General features: G+C 46.9%; 1 protein-coding gene across 1 annotated transcript in view; it reads left to right on the plus strand.

Annotated features, from left to right (window-relative positions):
* Positions 1-14,806, plus strand: part of LOC144146597 (endothelin-converting enzyme 2-like) — a 28,648-nt gene extending 13,842 nt beyond the window's left edge. Inside the window, exons 6-10 of the mRNA XM_077678536.1 lie at positions 382-561; positions 2,202-2,447; positions 2,966-3,316; positions 8,638-8,936; positions 13,586-14,806. Coding sequence (XP_077534662.1) covers positions 382-561; positions 2,202-2,447; positions 2,966-3,316; positions 8,638-8,936; positions 13,586-13,986 — 1,477 coding nt within the window. The 3' untranslated portion in view covers positions 13,987-14,806. The remainder of the gene's footprint in view (positions 1-381; positions 562-2,201; positions 2,448-2,965; positions 3,317-8,637; positions 8,937-13,585) is intronic.
* The last annotated feature ends 204 nt before the right edge of the window (positions 14,807-15,010 follow it).

The following is a 15,010-nucleotide window of genomic DNA, read 5'->3' on the forward strand; positions in this document are numbered from 1 at the left end:
TTCGGTTATTGCCCTGTATGTGACATAAACGTCCGGGAACAGATAGATGTATTGAAGAGGAAATACGTAAGAGCGCAATCTATTTGTTGTCACATGCTCCTTCCTTGTAACCATAATACGCAACAGTTCAAACATCAACGCTGTCATAGAAGCGACTATAAGGTTATCTGTAGCTTGCACTTGGCAGCGTCATGTTTATTCCCGTAGCAGTCATTTCTACAACCATAGCACATGGTTAGGCTGTCATGGAAACCATCTTGCCTCTTAGCTGGTGCTCGGTATCTGCAACATGCGATTCATTCCTGAAAGAGGGAGAGATTGATAATCTCAAAATAGTGAGACAGCTGTAGTATTCAAACATGACTTTGCTCTCCACTGCAGAGACCTTGAGGCTCACCTTCGCGACGAGTCCATCATAATGGCAGCCCTATCCGACACCACGAGTTCTGGCCAGAGCGAGCTTGCTTTCCCCCTGAAACAGATGCAGAAGCTCGCCACACCGAACCTGAGATCGTCGCACTGGCTATCGCTGCTGAACTGGCACCTCAAGAAGAGGCACAGGTGGGTAGCCAAGGTCGGGTGCAGCACTACGTTGAGGCCTAGTGTCACTCTAGGCACTAGTGGATGCTGCACGGAAACTGCTCAGTAGGCAGTGCATGAGGGGTAAGGGCATAATGCTTCCAACAAAAAGCTTTCCTGTATGACATCCGTTCTATATGTAATGCCCTCCGTGTGCCCATAATAACGAACTACCACTCAGCCACTCTGGAAACACTACCTTGAGGATTTTACGCATGTTTTATTGCACACTCAAGCGGACTTTCGAGTAGACGCTAGGGGTGCTCCGCTTCAAGACCGGTATTCCGTGTTCGGGAGCTCCACGAGATATGTTTTGGTACTTGTAAAAGTGGTAAAATGATGAATGTGTGGCATTTTTTGTTGGGTGCCCCCACAGCCAGAGCGGTGGAATACCCTCCTTTTCAAAAAAAAATTCAGAATCGGCGGAAGTAACACATTTAATCTTTCAAATTTAACACATTCAGCAACAGCGCAAACGGAGTCAATCGGCGGAACAAATTTCTTAAGTAAAAATAAACGCAAAAATAGAAAAAAGAGCTTTTTAGAAAAATGGATTGCCGAAATAGAAAAATATGATCTTATGGTAGGTAGATATCTTATAAAGAACGAAGGGTGAACAAAAAAATGCCCGTAAAGAACGTTGGAAAAACGGTTCAGAGAATGATGAAAATAAGCCAGCGGTGTAACGTTCCGCATTTCCAAAAAATCCATAATTGGCACAAGCAACCCCATCATCATTATAGTAGCATGAACAGATATTTGGCGGAACGGACTTTTAAAAAGGCAAGAAATATAACTAATACCAGAAAAATTCCAAAAGGAATTAACAAAAAAAATGTGGATCTTTTACATCTCTCCAAAACAGGAGGACTAACAATGAGCGCCACGAAAATAAACCGAAAAAATAGCAATCACGAGAACACACCAGCCGTGCGCTACGCCTGGAATCTGCGGAGAAATACACAACTGGCCACAAACATGCGCTTAATCGCGATAATGTAGTGAACTTACATCATTGGGAACATAATAAACGAAAACGTAAACATTAAAATAACCCAGCCTATTTGGCTACTCATAGACAGACCGGGAAGTAAAGTGCCTACAATGTAGACATGCGGCGAAAGAATGTAACGCACAGGAGACAGCTCTCCGAATTTCGGGAGACTTTTTGTTGCACTTTGCACTGTAAAATGTATTTTTGTTTTGCTTTAATAACGCCAGGTCTGAATTTGTAGATTTATTGCGTTTGTGTAGATATGTGCTCTGTGCGGTAATAATTTAAAATGCAGATAACCTAACGTTTTTATTTTTAAAAATTAGTTTAGGAAGCCAAAAATACTTCTCAAAAGATCTGTTAGGTCAAGCGGAAAGAAAGACTCATCGGGGTACCGTTAAATATTAGAGCAAAGGAAAGGCCTTTTCTGTTATCGTTTTATTTTTTCATTCATTCGCTGCACCAAAGAGGACTCCATCAAGAAAATCATTCACTTATTCTTCCCGGACCAAAACACTCTTTTCGTTTTTTTTAGTTTGCTGCTTCCGCCTTTTTCACAACTGTTTTTTAGGTTAGGTGATGGAACAATAAAACTCAACGCGGTTCCCATGGTACCTTTCCATCACAGGGTCAGCGAGGCGGACCGCGTGCTGGTCACCAACGTGAAGCTTCTGCGGGCTGTCGACGGGCTGCTTCAGTCTCTCTCTGTGGAATCCGTACTCCAGCAACTCGCCTGGACTCTGGTGCAGCTATTGGGTTGGATGGCTGATCCGAGCCTGCCGGGACGCCCCGTCACCGCGCACATGGCCGAACCAAGGCACGCCGACTGCCTCTGGGCCGCCAACAGGGCCTTCGGACTGACACTGCTGTCCAGGTGCGCACAGTGCCTTCCTAAGCAACTGTTTACACTTTAAATTATTTGAATAGAGAAGCAAGTAAAATAATTTTGCTCGCAGTGCTCTTCAGCAACATTGGGTCTAGCTACGTTGTCTAGAGCGGACTGGACCACAGAGGTACTTCAATATGAGGCTAATGTTGTCCTTGTCAGCACGGCGCTTAATCAAAGCCGCGGAATCAGTGTTTTCATGTGTATCGAAGCTCATGTGAGCGAAAGAGTATGTTTGAGCTATGGAACCTATGTTAATTCTATTGGAAGCCACTTATGCATGAGGGCTGTTTTTTGAGAACTACGTAAGCGTTGGGAAATGTCGTAGCGACATGTAACATTTCAACAGCCAACATAATTTTCAAGAACACGGTTTTACACGAACGGAAATATCGGGAAACACGCATTGCGAATAGCTTTCGTTTTGAAAGCGCTTGTATTCGGGCGTCCTTCCGTAAAGGGATATGCTATTTTTAATGGGTGTACTTATTTTCGCGTGCGCGCAGCCACATTGACGCCAAGTACCCCTTGGCGACGCGCGCTGCGGTGGATGGCATTCTGGAGGGCATCAAGCAGACGACAGTGAACCTGTTCCTCAAAACGCCGTGGATCGACGCCGAGAGCCGCGACGCTGCCATCGACAAACTGCGGGGCATGAACACGTCACTGTGGCCAGCCGATGCGTACCTGAACGCATCCGAGATAAGCGCCATCCTTCAGCCCTTTCCAGATCCCAGCGAGCCGGTCTTCCGCTCCTGGTTGGACGCCCTCACTGTTCGCCGAGCGCTTTTGCGAAACCGGAACATTGACGCCGTCTTGTACTCGGAGGACATGCAATCACAGCGCGCACTTTTCAGGTGGGTGTTCCCTCCCTTTTGGCACCATCCGCAGAACCTCTAGCTCATCATTCTCTCAGGACAACCGTGGCATAATGGCAACGCTGTTACAGCAGCGTAGTTTGTATTTGAACACTTGCGCTCCTTGGTGGGAAACATCTGCCTACAACTCTCTACTAGCATTCAAAATGGATTTGTGATTGCTGCAAGGTACATTGTACTAGCACAAGGATGGAGCACAAGAGGAAGAAAACAAAAGGACGAACGCTAAACTTCAACTGAGACTTTTACATAACGCACATACACGCTACGTTTACGGGGCATGCACCAGAAAAAAAGATAAAAGGGAGAGCTAAGTTATTTACACGTGTGCGAGTTAATCTTTGTTTCAGAAACCACGTTTATTTTGCGGACAATGCCACTGAATGCGCCGCCTTCATGGCCAATACGGTATGGCTCGTATTTCGCGCTCGAGGTGGTTGCTTGGCCAGCGCAAAACCTATGTTTTTTTCGTATGGTGGAGGGCGTTTTCATCTGCGACAATGGTCGGCCTCGTGCCCGCTCACCCCCATTACAACCAATACTTCTGAGCGATGCTCTCCAAGTCTGTGTTATAGACATCGCCCCATCAGTCCTCCGATGCAACATTTACGGCAGGACACCGGAATACGATACACGACACCAGTACAGCCGAGCACACAGCGCGTTGCGTGCTTATTTGATCATTGAGGACTTTTTTTTTTCGCAGTTGACTTTATGACATTTTTGCGCCATTTTGTGGGGAGCCGATAACAGAACCGTTAATCCGCATCTTCCCGCCACCTGTTTGAGGCTTTGTGAGAGGTGATGGATGTACAGGGCCACCAGCGGTCCAACCCTTTCTGATTGCTTATTTCTCTCGGCAATGTTTCTAACGCCTTTTATTTCGGCGACAAGGCTCTCCGCCCCACCGGCAATGCTTTATGAGGTAGACATGCAGTTTTTAGGCGCTTTACCTGTGTCATGACGCTAGTGCTGACCTGATGTTCACATGCTTATCTAGAGCAAGACGCAGGCAGTTTATGGCTACTCCCCTTTTTTATAATTATTCAGCTGGCTGAACTGTAACTCAAAATTTTCTTTTCAGACCGTGCATAATACAGTCAACCCTTATTATAACAAACCCGGATAGAGCGAATTATGCTGTATATCGAACAAAGAAAATTCAGTTACGAAAATACATGCGAAACATATTCCTTATAACGAAGTTCCAATCTGATATATCAAACTCGGTGCGCCTAGAATTTACGCCAAAATGCATGGTCTCGGAGCGGCGATTGGGATGTTGATTGGCTGCGATGGAGATGTTGAGCCTCCCATGGAGCGACGTGTCTCCCGGCACTTTCCGTGGCTCTTTGCGACGAGCCTGACTCACGGTTAAACTCCCCAGACAGAGAGTCGGGACCAAGATGGAGGCATCGATGAACTGTGATAAGAGCTCTCCAACGTTCCCGGTGTTGTGCTGAAAGAAGCCATTCAAGGATTGCCTGAGTGTCGACGACGACGTTGCTTTCACTGTGAACCCCTCGGACGCCGACACCGTCTCCGATGTCATGGCTGCTGACGCAGCTCGAGGCACCGAGGAGGCGGAGGTTGTCGCGAGTGAAAACCGTTCAATGCTTAATGAAGCGCTTTCGGCGGTCAATGTGTTCCATCAATATTGCTTCGATATTGAAGGACACGGACTGCAGCTGATGATGCAAATGATGTCTCATGTAGAGAATGCTGGGCTAGTTGACGCCGCCAAAACGAAAGTGAAAACAAGAATCACCGCTTTTTGCGAAAGTAGGTAGTTACAGAGGAAAATAGCTTATTGCTTGCAGTAAATGGATAGTTTTGTGTATAGTAATCGCATACTTTATTGCGTTTGTTTCTGAATGCGGGGATGGCATGGAAAGGGGGGAGAAGCGGTGAGGGGGTCCCGCCTATTGCGAACTTGTAACAAAAAACTCGTTATAGGTGAGTTCGGCTATTTCTAACTATTGGATATATCGAACTAATAGTGGCGCATATTGCAGTTCGCTATAACCGTGTTTGACTGTACCTCCAGTATACGTTTTCACTGTTCGTGCATATGCATATGTCAAGGTACTGCAGACCCCCTTCTTCTGGCATTTCGTGCGTGAGACCAAGTCCCTTAGCATTAGTCCTAAAAACGTCAAGAACACTGTCGACAACACGGGCTCTTTTATGAGGGTTAACACCCCTTTAAAATAACAAGATAGTCACCTACATATCTAAAAACCGTGGCAACAGTTTCTGGGTCTGGGCACAAGGGAAAACGTTTGTCAAAGTACGCTAAAACCAAGTCACGTAATTTCTGTGCTATACACGAGCTGATACATATTCCATCCCTCTCAACAATGGAGTCGTAACTGAAATGGACCACAGTGGAAGAAAGATAAGAGCTGAGTAATTAAAAATAATTTTCTGCTGACACCCCCACATAATTCTGCAAGGCCACCGGCCACATTCCAGCTATGCAGTCTCTGACAGCGCACATAATTACATTCTGACGCAGTCAATAAGAAAATACCCGATGACGTAGAGCGCGCGACGACGTAGTGTGCATGTGTGTTTTGTAAAAATCACACCGTAAGGGCTGTGGTTTTCTTCCTCTAGTGTACCGTCCTTGCGCTAGTACGATGTGCCCAGTATGCTCAAACCAACTAGTCCAACTGTCCGTAATGAAGTATTTATTGCTTGCATCTTAGTGATCTCTCAGTTATTCTTGCAGTACACTGTGGATGCACAAATTGTATTAGTGTTTTGAATGTGCGCACATGGTGGACTCCAGCACTAACTTGAGAAAAAAGGAGCAGCAAATGCGGTGCGGTAAACATGCACTTGACAACGTGTCACTAATTTTTGTGCTGAACGTAACGACTTCACGTAAGATTTTTTTACTCGCTACTGCTGTGGCTACTAATTGTACAGAAATTCATCGTGTGCTTTCAGTCCTCCATGCCCCCAGAGAGAAAGAAAAGGTTTAAATAAATGCTATTGGCGGTGAGATGTTTCAGCGGCGCTCCCTTGTTCCGACGTTTCGTCTGTTAGATTCCGCTTGGGAATGGCAGCAGTGCCCATGTTATAAATCTCCCGCTTTGATGGTTTAGTACATTAAAAAGCCTATTTCTGGTAATTCAGTTATTTTTGCCACCTTCTGACACATCTGAATATTATCAAGCTGTATTCCGAACCGGTTTACAACACACGAGGAGACAGAGAGCAACTTTCTTCAGAACATCGGTCATAATATTGAGTGTAGCTCGACCTTTCTGGCTTATTCGTGAGGTTCAGCGCGCAGAGCTGCTTGATAAGTATTCGAATTGCGGAGGCTTCCTTCCCTACCGTATTTTTGAGATGATTTTATAAGGACTCAACAATCAAATGCTACGTACCAAGCAGCGGGCCCCAACACGAGCATCGCACCCAAGGAAATAAAGCGGCTGTCTTCTATTTCTTTTGTTGTTGTTGGCTTTTCTCAGACGAATGCTTTATTTTTTTATTTTCCCAACGCATTAACGCCTCTGCACCGTAACAAACGTCCTAATATTAGGTTTGGGGACGTTTGGAAGGCTCACAAATCCATTTTTTTCAGGCTGTAGAGCATACATTACCTACATTCCCTTCTTCACTAATTCGCTTTCGTTATGGCTGCGTGCTCGAAGCTGCATATCCGCAGCGTGCGCTATTTATTCACATGCAATATACAATGCGAAGGCTTGTGCTACGAAATCGCGATTGCGCCCCAGACAACTTTATCCAGAGTACTCAGGGGCGGCTTTTTGCTCTGAATTTCTATCGTAATCAATGTTATGATAACGAACTGACTCTCAAACCGAACAATTATGACATGAATACGGGGTTCAAGGCTTCATATACTGGCTAGTGAACGCAATAAATAGTATACGTGCATATATTACAGAAATCGAAACCGATGTATATTTCCAAGAAGCTATGTATTGTTTTCCAACCCCTCCAGGCGTACAGAACCAATCCTGGTCTACTCAGAATAGCGTTCTAATAATGAAGAAAATTAATTTTTTACTGTTGTCGTGGACTGACAGCCCGGACCACTAATCAGCTAGATGTTACTGTTAAATAAAGTTTTCTCCCCCTTCTGATCCTCCTCCTCCTCTTCAGTGCAGTCTTTCTATAGCGCATATTTGAGTATTGGATAGATATGGCTGCGGGAAATGTACCGAAATATCTCTATAGGTCAAGAAAAACGATAGTGTTACTGTATCTTTACTGTAGACGTGACTCGTCTGGCTCAATAAAGCTTCCTACTGCTTAGAAGCCTGTTATAAAACCAGCACGCGTCTATGCACACAGTAGGTTATGTGGTATTTAATCTACAGCTTTTGCAACCCATAGTTCATGTAACCTTATTTCATGCGATGAAATAGTAAAGTGATACGATACAACACTTTCGAGTGTTCGGCAAGGTTGCAAAAACTGTTCTACCGTACATATGATTACCGGGAATCGTAATGCCTTTTGCGAAAGCCAACCGCCCCCAAGGACTGGAAGTTGTTTTGGTCTTGTATTTTCGCTGTTGTCGGTTACTGGCAGCTGGCTGTTCCCTTTGTTCGAAACATTGTTTAATACAGAAGCTGACGCTTAGCTCCGACTCTTTGCGCTCCGAACAGGACCGGCTTCGCAAGGAATAGGGCGACGCCGGTAATGTTTCTTCGTAGCGGTATTGAAAACTATACTTTAACTCGTGCCTTGAGATAGTGTATGCGATTTTAAGTCTGTTATTATATTAGAAACTTACGCACACGCAAAATATGGTGCCGACAAGCATCAGACGTCAACCGAGCGCGAAGAAACAGCAGGGAGAGCGAGCCCTAGTTAAGCAGACGACAAATGCGAGAATCACTAAGCCGACGTCAAGAAGGCGCGCACCGCAGCGCCGCCCGTGCTCGCTCTCACCGGCAATCCACACCCGACTTCACTGATGTGTGTCACTGCAAACATTGCGCGAGAAGGAAACAGATGTGGAGGTGATTACCCGTGCTGTTCCTTTGCGTTAGCTTGGACGCTTTTTCTCCGTTCCTAACTAGTTGCAACCAGGGGCTCATTTCTCTAAAACCACGGGCGTGGTTTTGAATTGAAGCGACGCCGTTCGTTTTAGATAATTGAGCTCCAATAGAGGATACCCAGAAAAACGGCCATGTGTCGTACTTGTGAAAAATAACTGTGCAGGCAAAAAGATTTGCTGGAGCAGGGCCATATACCTGAAGTGAACATTGAACACTGCCTCTATTTTTTCCCTGCTCTCTTACACGTTGCAGGTACCATTACTACGTGAACGAACTTGCCGTGTCGCTGCAAGCCCTGACCAGCCCGCTGTACGTGGATGGCGGAGGGCTCGCTGTGAACATCGGTGGCCTCGGCGCCCATTACGCCGCCACCTTGGCGCGTGCGTTCGATCCGAGGGGCGTGCTCATCGATGGTGGCGGTTTGGCCACTGGGCTCTGGTGGGGCAAATCGTCCTACCAAGAGTACGAGCGCCGGACCACCTGCCCTGCTGTCGACGACGACGACGACGAAGGCTCCGAGGGCTTTGCAGGTGTCGCGGCCATCGAGATAGGTAAGCGATAGTAATGTCTTGGTAGGTGGCGCGCGAGCGATGAGCAGACGGAAGGCTAAGTACGAGGCATGTTTTTGACAAACCCCTAACAAACATCTACTTCATTCGCCTTGAAATGTTGATGTACGGTTTAAGCTATCACAAGATTTATTGATCTAAAGCATATTTTAAAAAATCCTCGAAGGAGTGGATGTGCAGGGGATGCAGTTTAAACCTTAGTGGGATAAATGTTCAAACCATACCCGAACGCCTCTGATTGTTTGTTGCTTCCAAAAATACTAAAATTAAGCATGCTGCCCTGTTAGGTAGAGCTGATGTCATGCGGGCCGACTTCATAGGGGTGACCTATCAGAAGTATTTTTTCGTAAATAGTCAGGGTGCACTCGTGGTTCTCGAGCCAGTTGCGAGGAGCGTTGGTTGGTCATGGTGGCTGCGTTGATCATGGCACCGGTCACGATGTCTTCTTTCTCTACTTTTTGGGGCAGTAGTCCAAAATCGGTGGGAGATCATGCTGTAGGCGGGTGCCACGAAATGCGCTTTCTTGGCACCTTTCTGGAGGTTTAATGCACCCAACAACTTCACCCGATGTCATGCAGCCAAGAACGAGCGAACTTGGGCTCCGATACAAGCAAGGAGAAAATACAACGGCGAAGTTCCGGTCAACAAGCACGACACGCACAGTAGAGCGTCCGCGAATAACATGCCCCGGTGTTTGCTCTCCGAACATTAATTTTCCCGCGCTATACTATACTTTCCGGAGCATCGAGTTAAATCGAGATCTTTGGCGACTAAAGAAGAGCGTTCTAGTATAGTGACGAAAGGGCTGGACACTGCTTATCTAATCAGATGCAATTCCCGGCATACAAAAAAGAGAGCGAGCCAGGCTTCGCTCCCAACCCGCATAAGAAGACTTGAAGTGGCCAGACGAAGGCGACAAGACACATAGGCACAGAAAACAAAAGAAATAGTTCGTTATAATATGCAACACCATTGGCGTCCACAACCCCGAACAACGTATCGTTGCAGCAAAGAGGCTGCGCTCTTGGAGCATGACTCAAATCTGATTTAATGCCTTACGAACCTTCAACTGTGGGGAGGGGCAAATCAAGACGTGAGCGTGAGTTACTTGAGGCGTTTTTTATAAGAAAAAACAAGAAGACATGTGTCAGCGTTCCTTCGGTGGTTCTAACAGATAAAGAATTTCACTTCCTAGATGTATAAAGTTGTCTCTTCATGCTGTCAAGGTGTGCGCGTGCGCGTGGTTTTGCATATAAGTGTATCGTAGTTTCCCGATTAAATCAGTTGGTAGTCCAGCGTTGTGTTTGTGTCCCTCCTTCTCTTGTCCTGCGTGTGCTTGCCGCTGGTTTCTTTTTTGCAACAGTATGAACCAACAAGCCCAGCATTTCACTCTCTTCATTGGATCTGCTAAAGAACGGGGAGTTCGGAGTTGTGAATAGCGTGCTAAAAAATCCCTAGCTAGGTGAATGATGCTGAGGCCAACAATCCTTTGATGGTGGGTGGGGGTGACTTCCTCCAGTCCGGTGAGCCGTCATCTTTGCTTGCTGCTTGTGCCCTCTCTATTGAAATCCCAGGCCCACGTACGAGCAGCCGGTATACCGATTGCTCGTGGGTGGGCTTGGGATTGAGTATGGGGGACAGGGACTGTAGCGTTCCCAGACCAGACGGTACAGGGTGCGGGGCTGGTTAAGAAATTGCATATGCAGTAGTGTTGTGAGGAGTACGTATGCTGGAGAAGGGTAGAAGGGTGAATGAATTGGCTTGGATTTGGTGGAGTGTAGTCTCCTCGGCCAGGAAAAGGTGAAGGCAGGGTGGTGCGAACTGGTGATGCTTCTGTCTGTAGTGGAAGATTATATCCGTGTGGCTACGGAGGGTGTCGGGAGTTTTCTCCGGGCAGGATATCCCTTCGAGAAGTGTAAGAGTCTTCAATCTCCAGCACCAGAGCACTGGCTCATTTCTATGGACAGACTCTTGTTCAGGCATACTATAGGGTGTTGGGGAGTTGCTGTGCATTCTTGAGGAACTTCACGGCAAGGAGTGTTAGGCGACCGAGAAGGTAGTTGCGACATGCGACTTGCGAAGCCGTGAAAATTGTGATGCATACAAAATTTGTTGTGACTACGGGGGCGACGAGGATTTTCTCAACGGCGTCTGTAGGGTTGGTTCATCTAGTGGCGGTCATTATTCGTTGCTCTGGTTGACCGGTGGTCGACCGCCGGGATTGCGCTGGTGGGCTTGCACGAGTAACAAGTTGAGTACGCGTGTCGCGTCGTATGGTTGACTGTGTAATCATCGGTCAAGGGGTCAACCCCTCTTCGCGGCGTGCTTTCTTGCAATGGGTGTGCGTGTCACTTTGGATGGGGGCTATCGAATGTGTTGGCTGATGCGGAGAGAGAGATAGAGGGAGATAACGCTATAAGTGGCAGCATCCTAGTTGGAGAGTTATGAGCCCTGGGAAGAAGGGGACGTTTCGCGGGCCTACGATGGAGGTGGGCTTGGAGGAGCTGTATGAAGAGTTTCCATGTGGGCCACCCACAGGGACCACAGGCTGGCCCGTAGACTATCGGGGGTAGCTGCTCAGCTTGACCACGAGTAAGAAATATCAGTGGGGAAAAGGTTGGTGGAAAGAACTGTGGGAGACAAGGTAGCCCATACCCACTGCCACTAAGTGTGTTCATTGCCCGGGTAGCCACCGCATACCTGACAGTGCGCACGGCCACGCGACATCAGTACCTAGTGAAGAAAAAGATCACAGAGGAAGGAGAATGTGTGCGCCTTTTTTAATTCTGGTCTTACTTAGGTAAAACTGAAAGACAGAAACGTTTGAGTGTGTTTAACCGGCGGATGTTAGCTTCACGCGGGCAGTATGGGAGTGGCGGTGAGCCAGTGCCATTCTTCCAAATTAGTAACCTGCACGTGAGTATGGAGAGGTAGGCCTTAGGCCTAGGGCTAGTCTGTAGGCTTGAGAGATGAGGGAAATAAGTATGTGTTTTCGGTAGAATTGTGGGCCAGGTGTGGTGGGTCGTTTTTTAGGGGGCGTATGGGTTTTGCTTGGGAGGTTCAGAGAGAAGCATAATTTGGGCACACCTGAAATCTTCAAGCTTGGGTACTGCACATGGCAGCAGACACACGGGCCGGGACCAAAACAGTAGATAGGTTCCTATATACCCCCTGAAACCATAGAATAATAAGTACAACACTTGTGAAAGGCATAATAAAGCACCAAAAAACGGCGGAGGAAGCCAAGGCACAACCTCAGAATACGCCATGAGCTCGAACTGGAAAATGAAATTGTAGTAAATGTTCGAATAATTCCAGGATAAATAGGGTCAAATTAGCGACTAAATACCCCGTAACTTTGGTGTAAGACGCCCTGACACAAAGAGGACCATACCAACGTCGTCGAAACGTACAAAAATCACCTTTATCCCCTAACCCAAAAACCATTAGTATTACAACATCTTGGGCGAATTTCCCTTAACCTCCTGTGTGGAAAAGTCTGGAAAGCATTCTCACGTGGCTGGTCTTTCAGCTTGAAGGTTGTCACTCAGGCCCATATTTCGTGATAGGCTTATGTGCTGGTCTGTCTGCGCAGGACATGATCCTTGCAATGTCTCGAGAAATAGTGACTCAGGGGGGCAGTCGTACTCTTTCGATCCACTCATGAAGCGCTCTGATATTGGGAGAAGCCTCTCCAGTTCTCAATTAGAACAAGACAACCACGCTAGTTATGCGAGTGGGTGGTGTTCTAACGTCGTGGACAAGATATGATATCTTGATATGGCCTAGCCGCCCTGGTACGTACCCTCCCAAACACTCAACGTTCCTAGCTGCGGTTAGTCATTAGCCTTCGTGGGCGTGGCGGGAGCCTGTGTTGCGAATAAAAGAAATAGGTGGCCCCGCACGGCGGAGGCCAAGCACGCTGGCGTGACAGGTTGAAAGATGACTACCACGTCCCTCGCTGCCTTGCTTGTTGATTGTACTGCTTCCTGAACGTTTGGAAGCTGATGTCTTCGGCTGCATGGCTTGTTAGTACGGAACATTTCTTTCACGAGTTCAGAGATATTTTTGTGTTCAATTTTGGTGGCACAAACTGAAAAAGAAACCACAATATCATAGGTGTTCGGCGTATCTACTTCTCCATTTTAATTCCCAGAGTTTACGAATAATTCTCAAGTTCTCAATACTGCTGAACTGATGAGCAGAAAACGTTCAGTGGGTTCGACCATTAATCCGGAGCCCTCCACTACGGCGCGCCTCAGCGCCTGTGTAGCGTCGGCGCGTTATGCCCCACAATCAATCAATCAATCAATCAATCAATCAATCAATCAATCAATCAATCAATCAATCAATCAATCAATCAATCAATCAATCAATCAATCAATCACTCAATCAATAATTACTAATTATTTCCTATTGAATAAACAAATTATTGAATGAATAAATTATGATCGGCCAATAAATAAATAAATAAATAAATAAATAAATAAATAAATAAACAAATAAATGGGTTTCGCAATATGGATTCGCACTGAAGTAATTTCCCGAAGCTGTTACAGGACCAGCTAAGAACCCCACGAATCAGTTGCACGCTTAGAACAAACCACTGCGTTACTCTCCATACTATGCAGCCTACGCGTCGTTCAACGCGTCCCGCAATATGGACAACCGGGGAAGGTCTCGGAGCCGGCGCGCCTTCTTGGGCCTCACCGAAGACCAGGCCTTCTTCGTGTCCTTCTGCCAGGCCTTCTGCAGCCACGACCCGTCGGAGCGCCAGAAGCTGGCGTGCACTGTGCCGCTGAAGAGCAGCCGCGCGTTCGCGGCCGCCTTCACCTGCCCCGTCGCCTCGGCCATGAATCCGGCCGCGAGATGCGGCTTCTTTGAGGGCGAGGGACGGCGCGGTGTCGGTGCATTCGCGGCGACGAAGACCTCGCGGCGGTCTCCATTGCCCGGGAATCCACACCAAACTATTCGAGGATCCGGCAGCGCATCCTCGCCGCCACCGACACCATTTGGCATGAACATGTTCTGAGATAGAGTCTTGCGCCGGCCCAGTTAGCGTGGCGCTGGTGGAGGTGGGACGTATACTTCCACTAGCGCCGATAGATGGATACAAATAATACCTGCCCCGTATTGGCAGCTTTCTGGTGCGATTAAAAAAAGGCTAATATTCTTGCATAGGATTTTCGCTCACAATCTTGAACGGTGATCGAAGATGCGAATGTCTGAATATTGCTGTCGTACAACGGGAAAAGGGAAACGGAGCGCATTTATGCAATCGCATGCTAGCGATTTGCGCAGTCCAGAAACAGCGCATTAGCCTGGAAAGAATTTTGGTTTGTCGCCGATGGAGCACTGCAAATAACAATTGTTTAGTGTTCTGGCGAGGAATGACGGATCCTGCAAGAGCTGCAACTGCGTATAATTAGATAGAAAGAAGAAGTGAAAAGACGATTCGCGGACGATATACGTTCTCCGGATTCATATACACTTTTTCGGGTTGACCTTTTTAGCCTGACTCACAAAGTGACGAGGGGAGAGCGATGATATGTACATATCAGTTGTAAACAATATTGCATTTAGAATTTTTTTTCTTTAAGTGGTTGATTTGAATACCAACTGGAACGGTTTTCTGGTTGTAAGGGGTTCATTTGCCTCTCCCCCTAGCCTTATTCATTCGACTTGAGATGAATGATGCAAAGAAGATATGGTTGGTGCGTGCGGCTAATTGATTATAGTTTGTGCTGTTTAGAAATGTGTTAAATGAATGACGTTTATTGGTTGTCCCTCAAACCATGTCTGCGCAGCCTATGTCGGGTAAGAAAATTTCTGCAGCCACCCCTGATGGCGTCTGTAACTGTATCATAATAAGCTATTAAACACCCAGCACATTTTATCAGCGTTACTGTGTCTCTGTTTCACTGTTATGATGCCGCAAGGTGAACGCGTCCCTGCTATTACGAACGCTATAGCGTTGCGAATCGCTGTTGTAAAAGCCCGTTGTAAAGGCCCGTCAGAGCTCCGCACAGAGAAAGTAAGTAACCGTTGCTTGTACC

The sequence above is a fragment of the Haemaphysalis longicornis genome, unplaced genomic scaffold (assembly GCF_048455015.1).
Source record: "Haemaphysalis longicornis isolate Haplotype H1 unplaced genomic scaffold, Haemaphysalis longicornis Haplotype H1 scaffold_7, whole genome shotgun sequence".
In the NCBI taxonomy this organism is placed as follows: Eukaryota; Metazoa; Arthropoda; class Arachnida; order Ixodida; family Ixodidae; genus Haemaphysalis; species Haemaphysalis longicornis.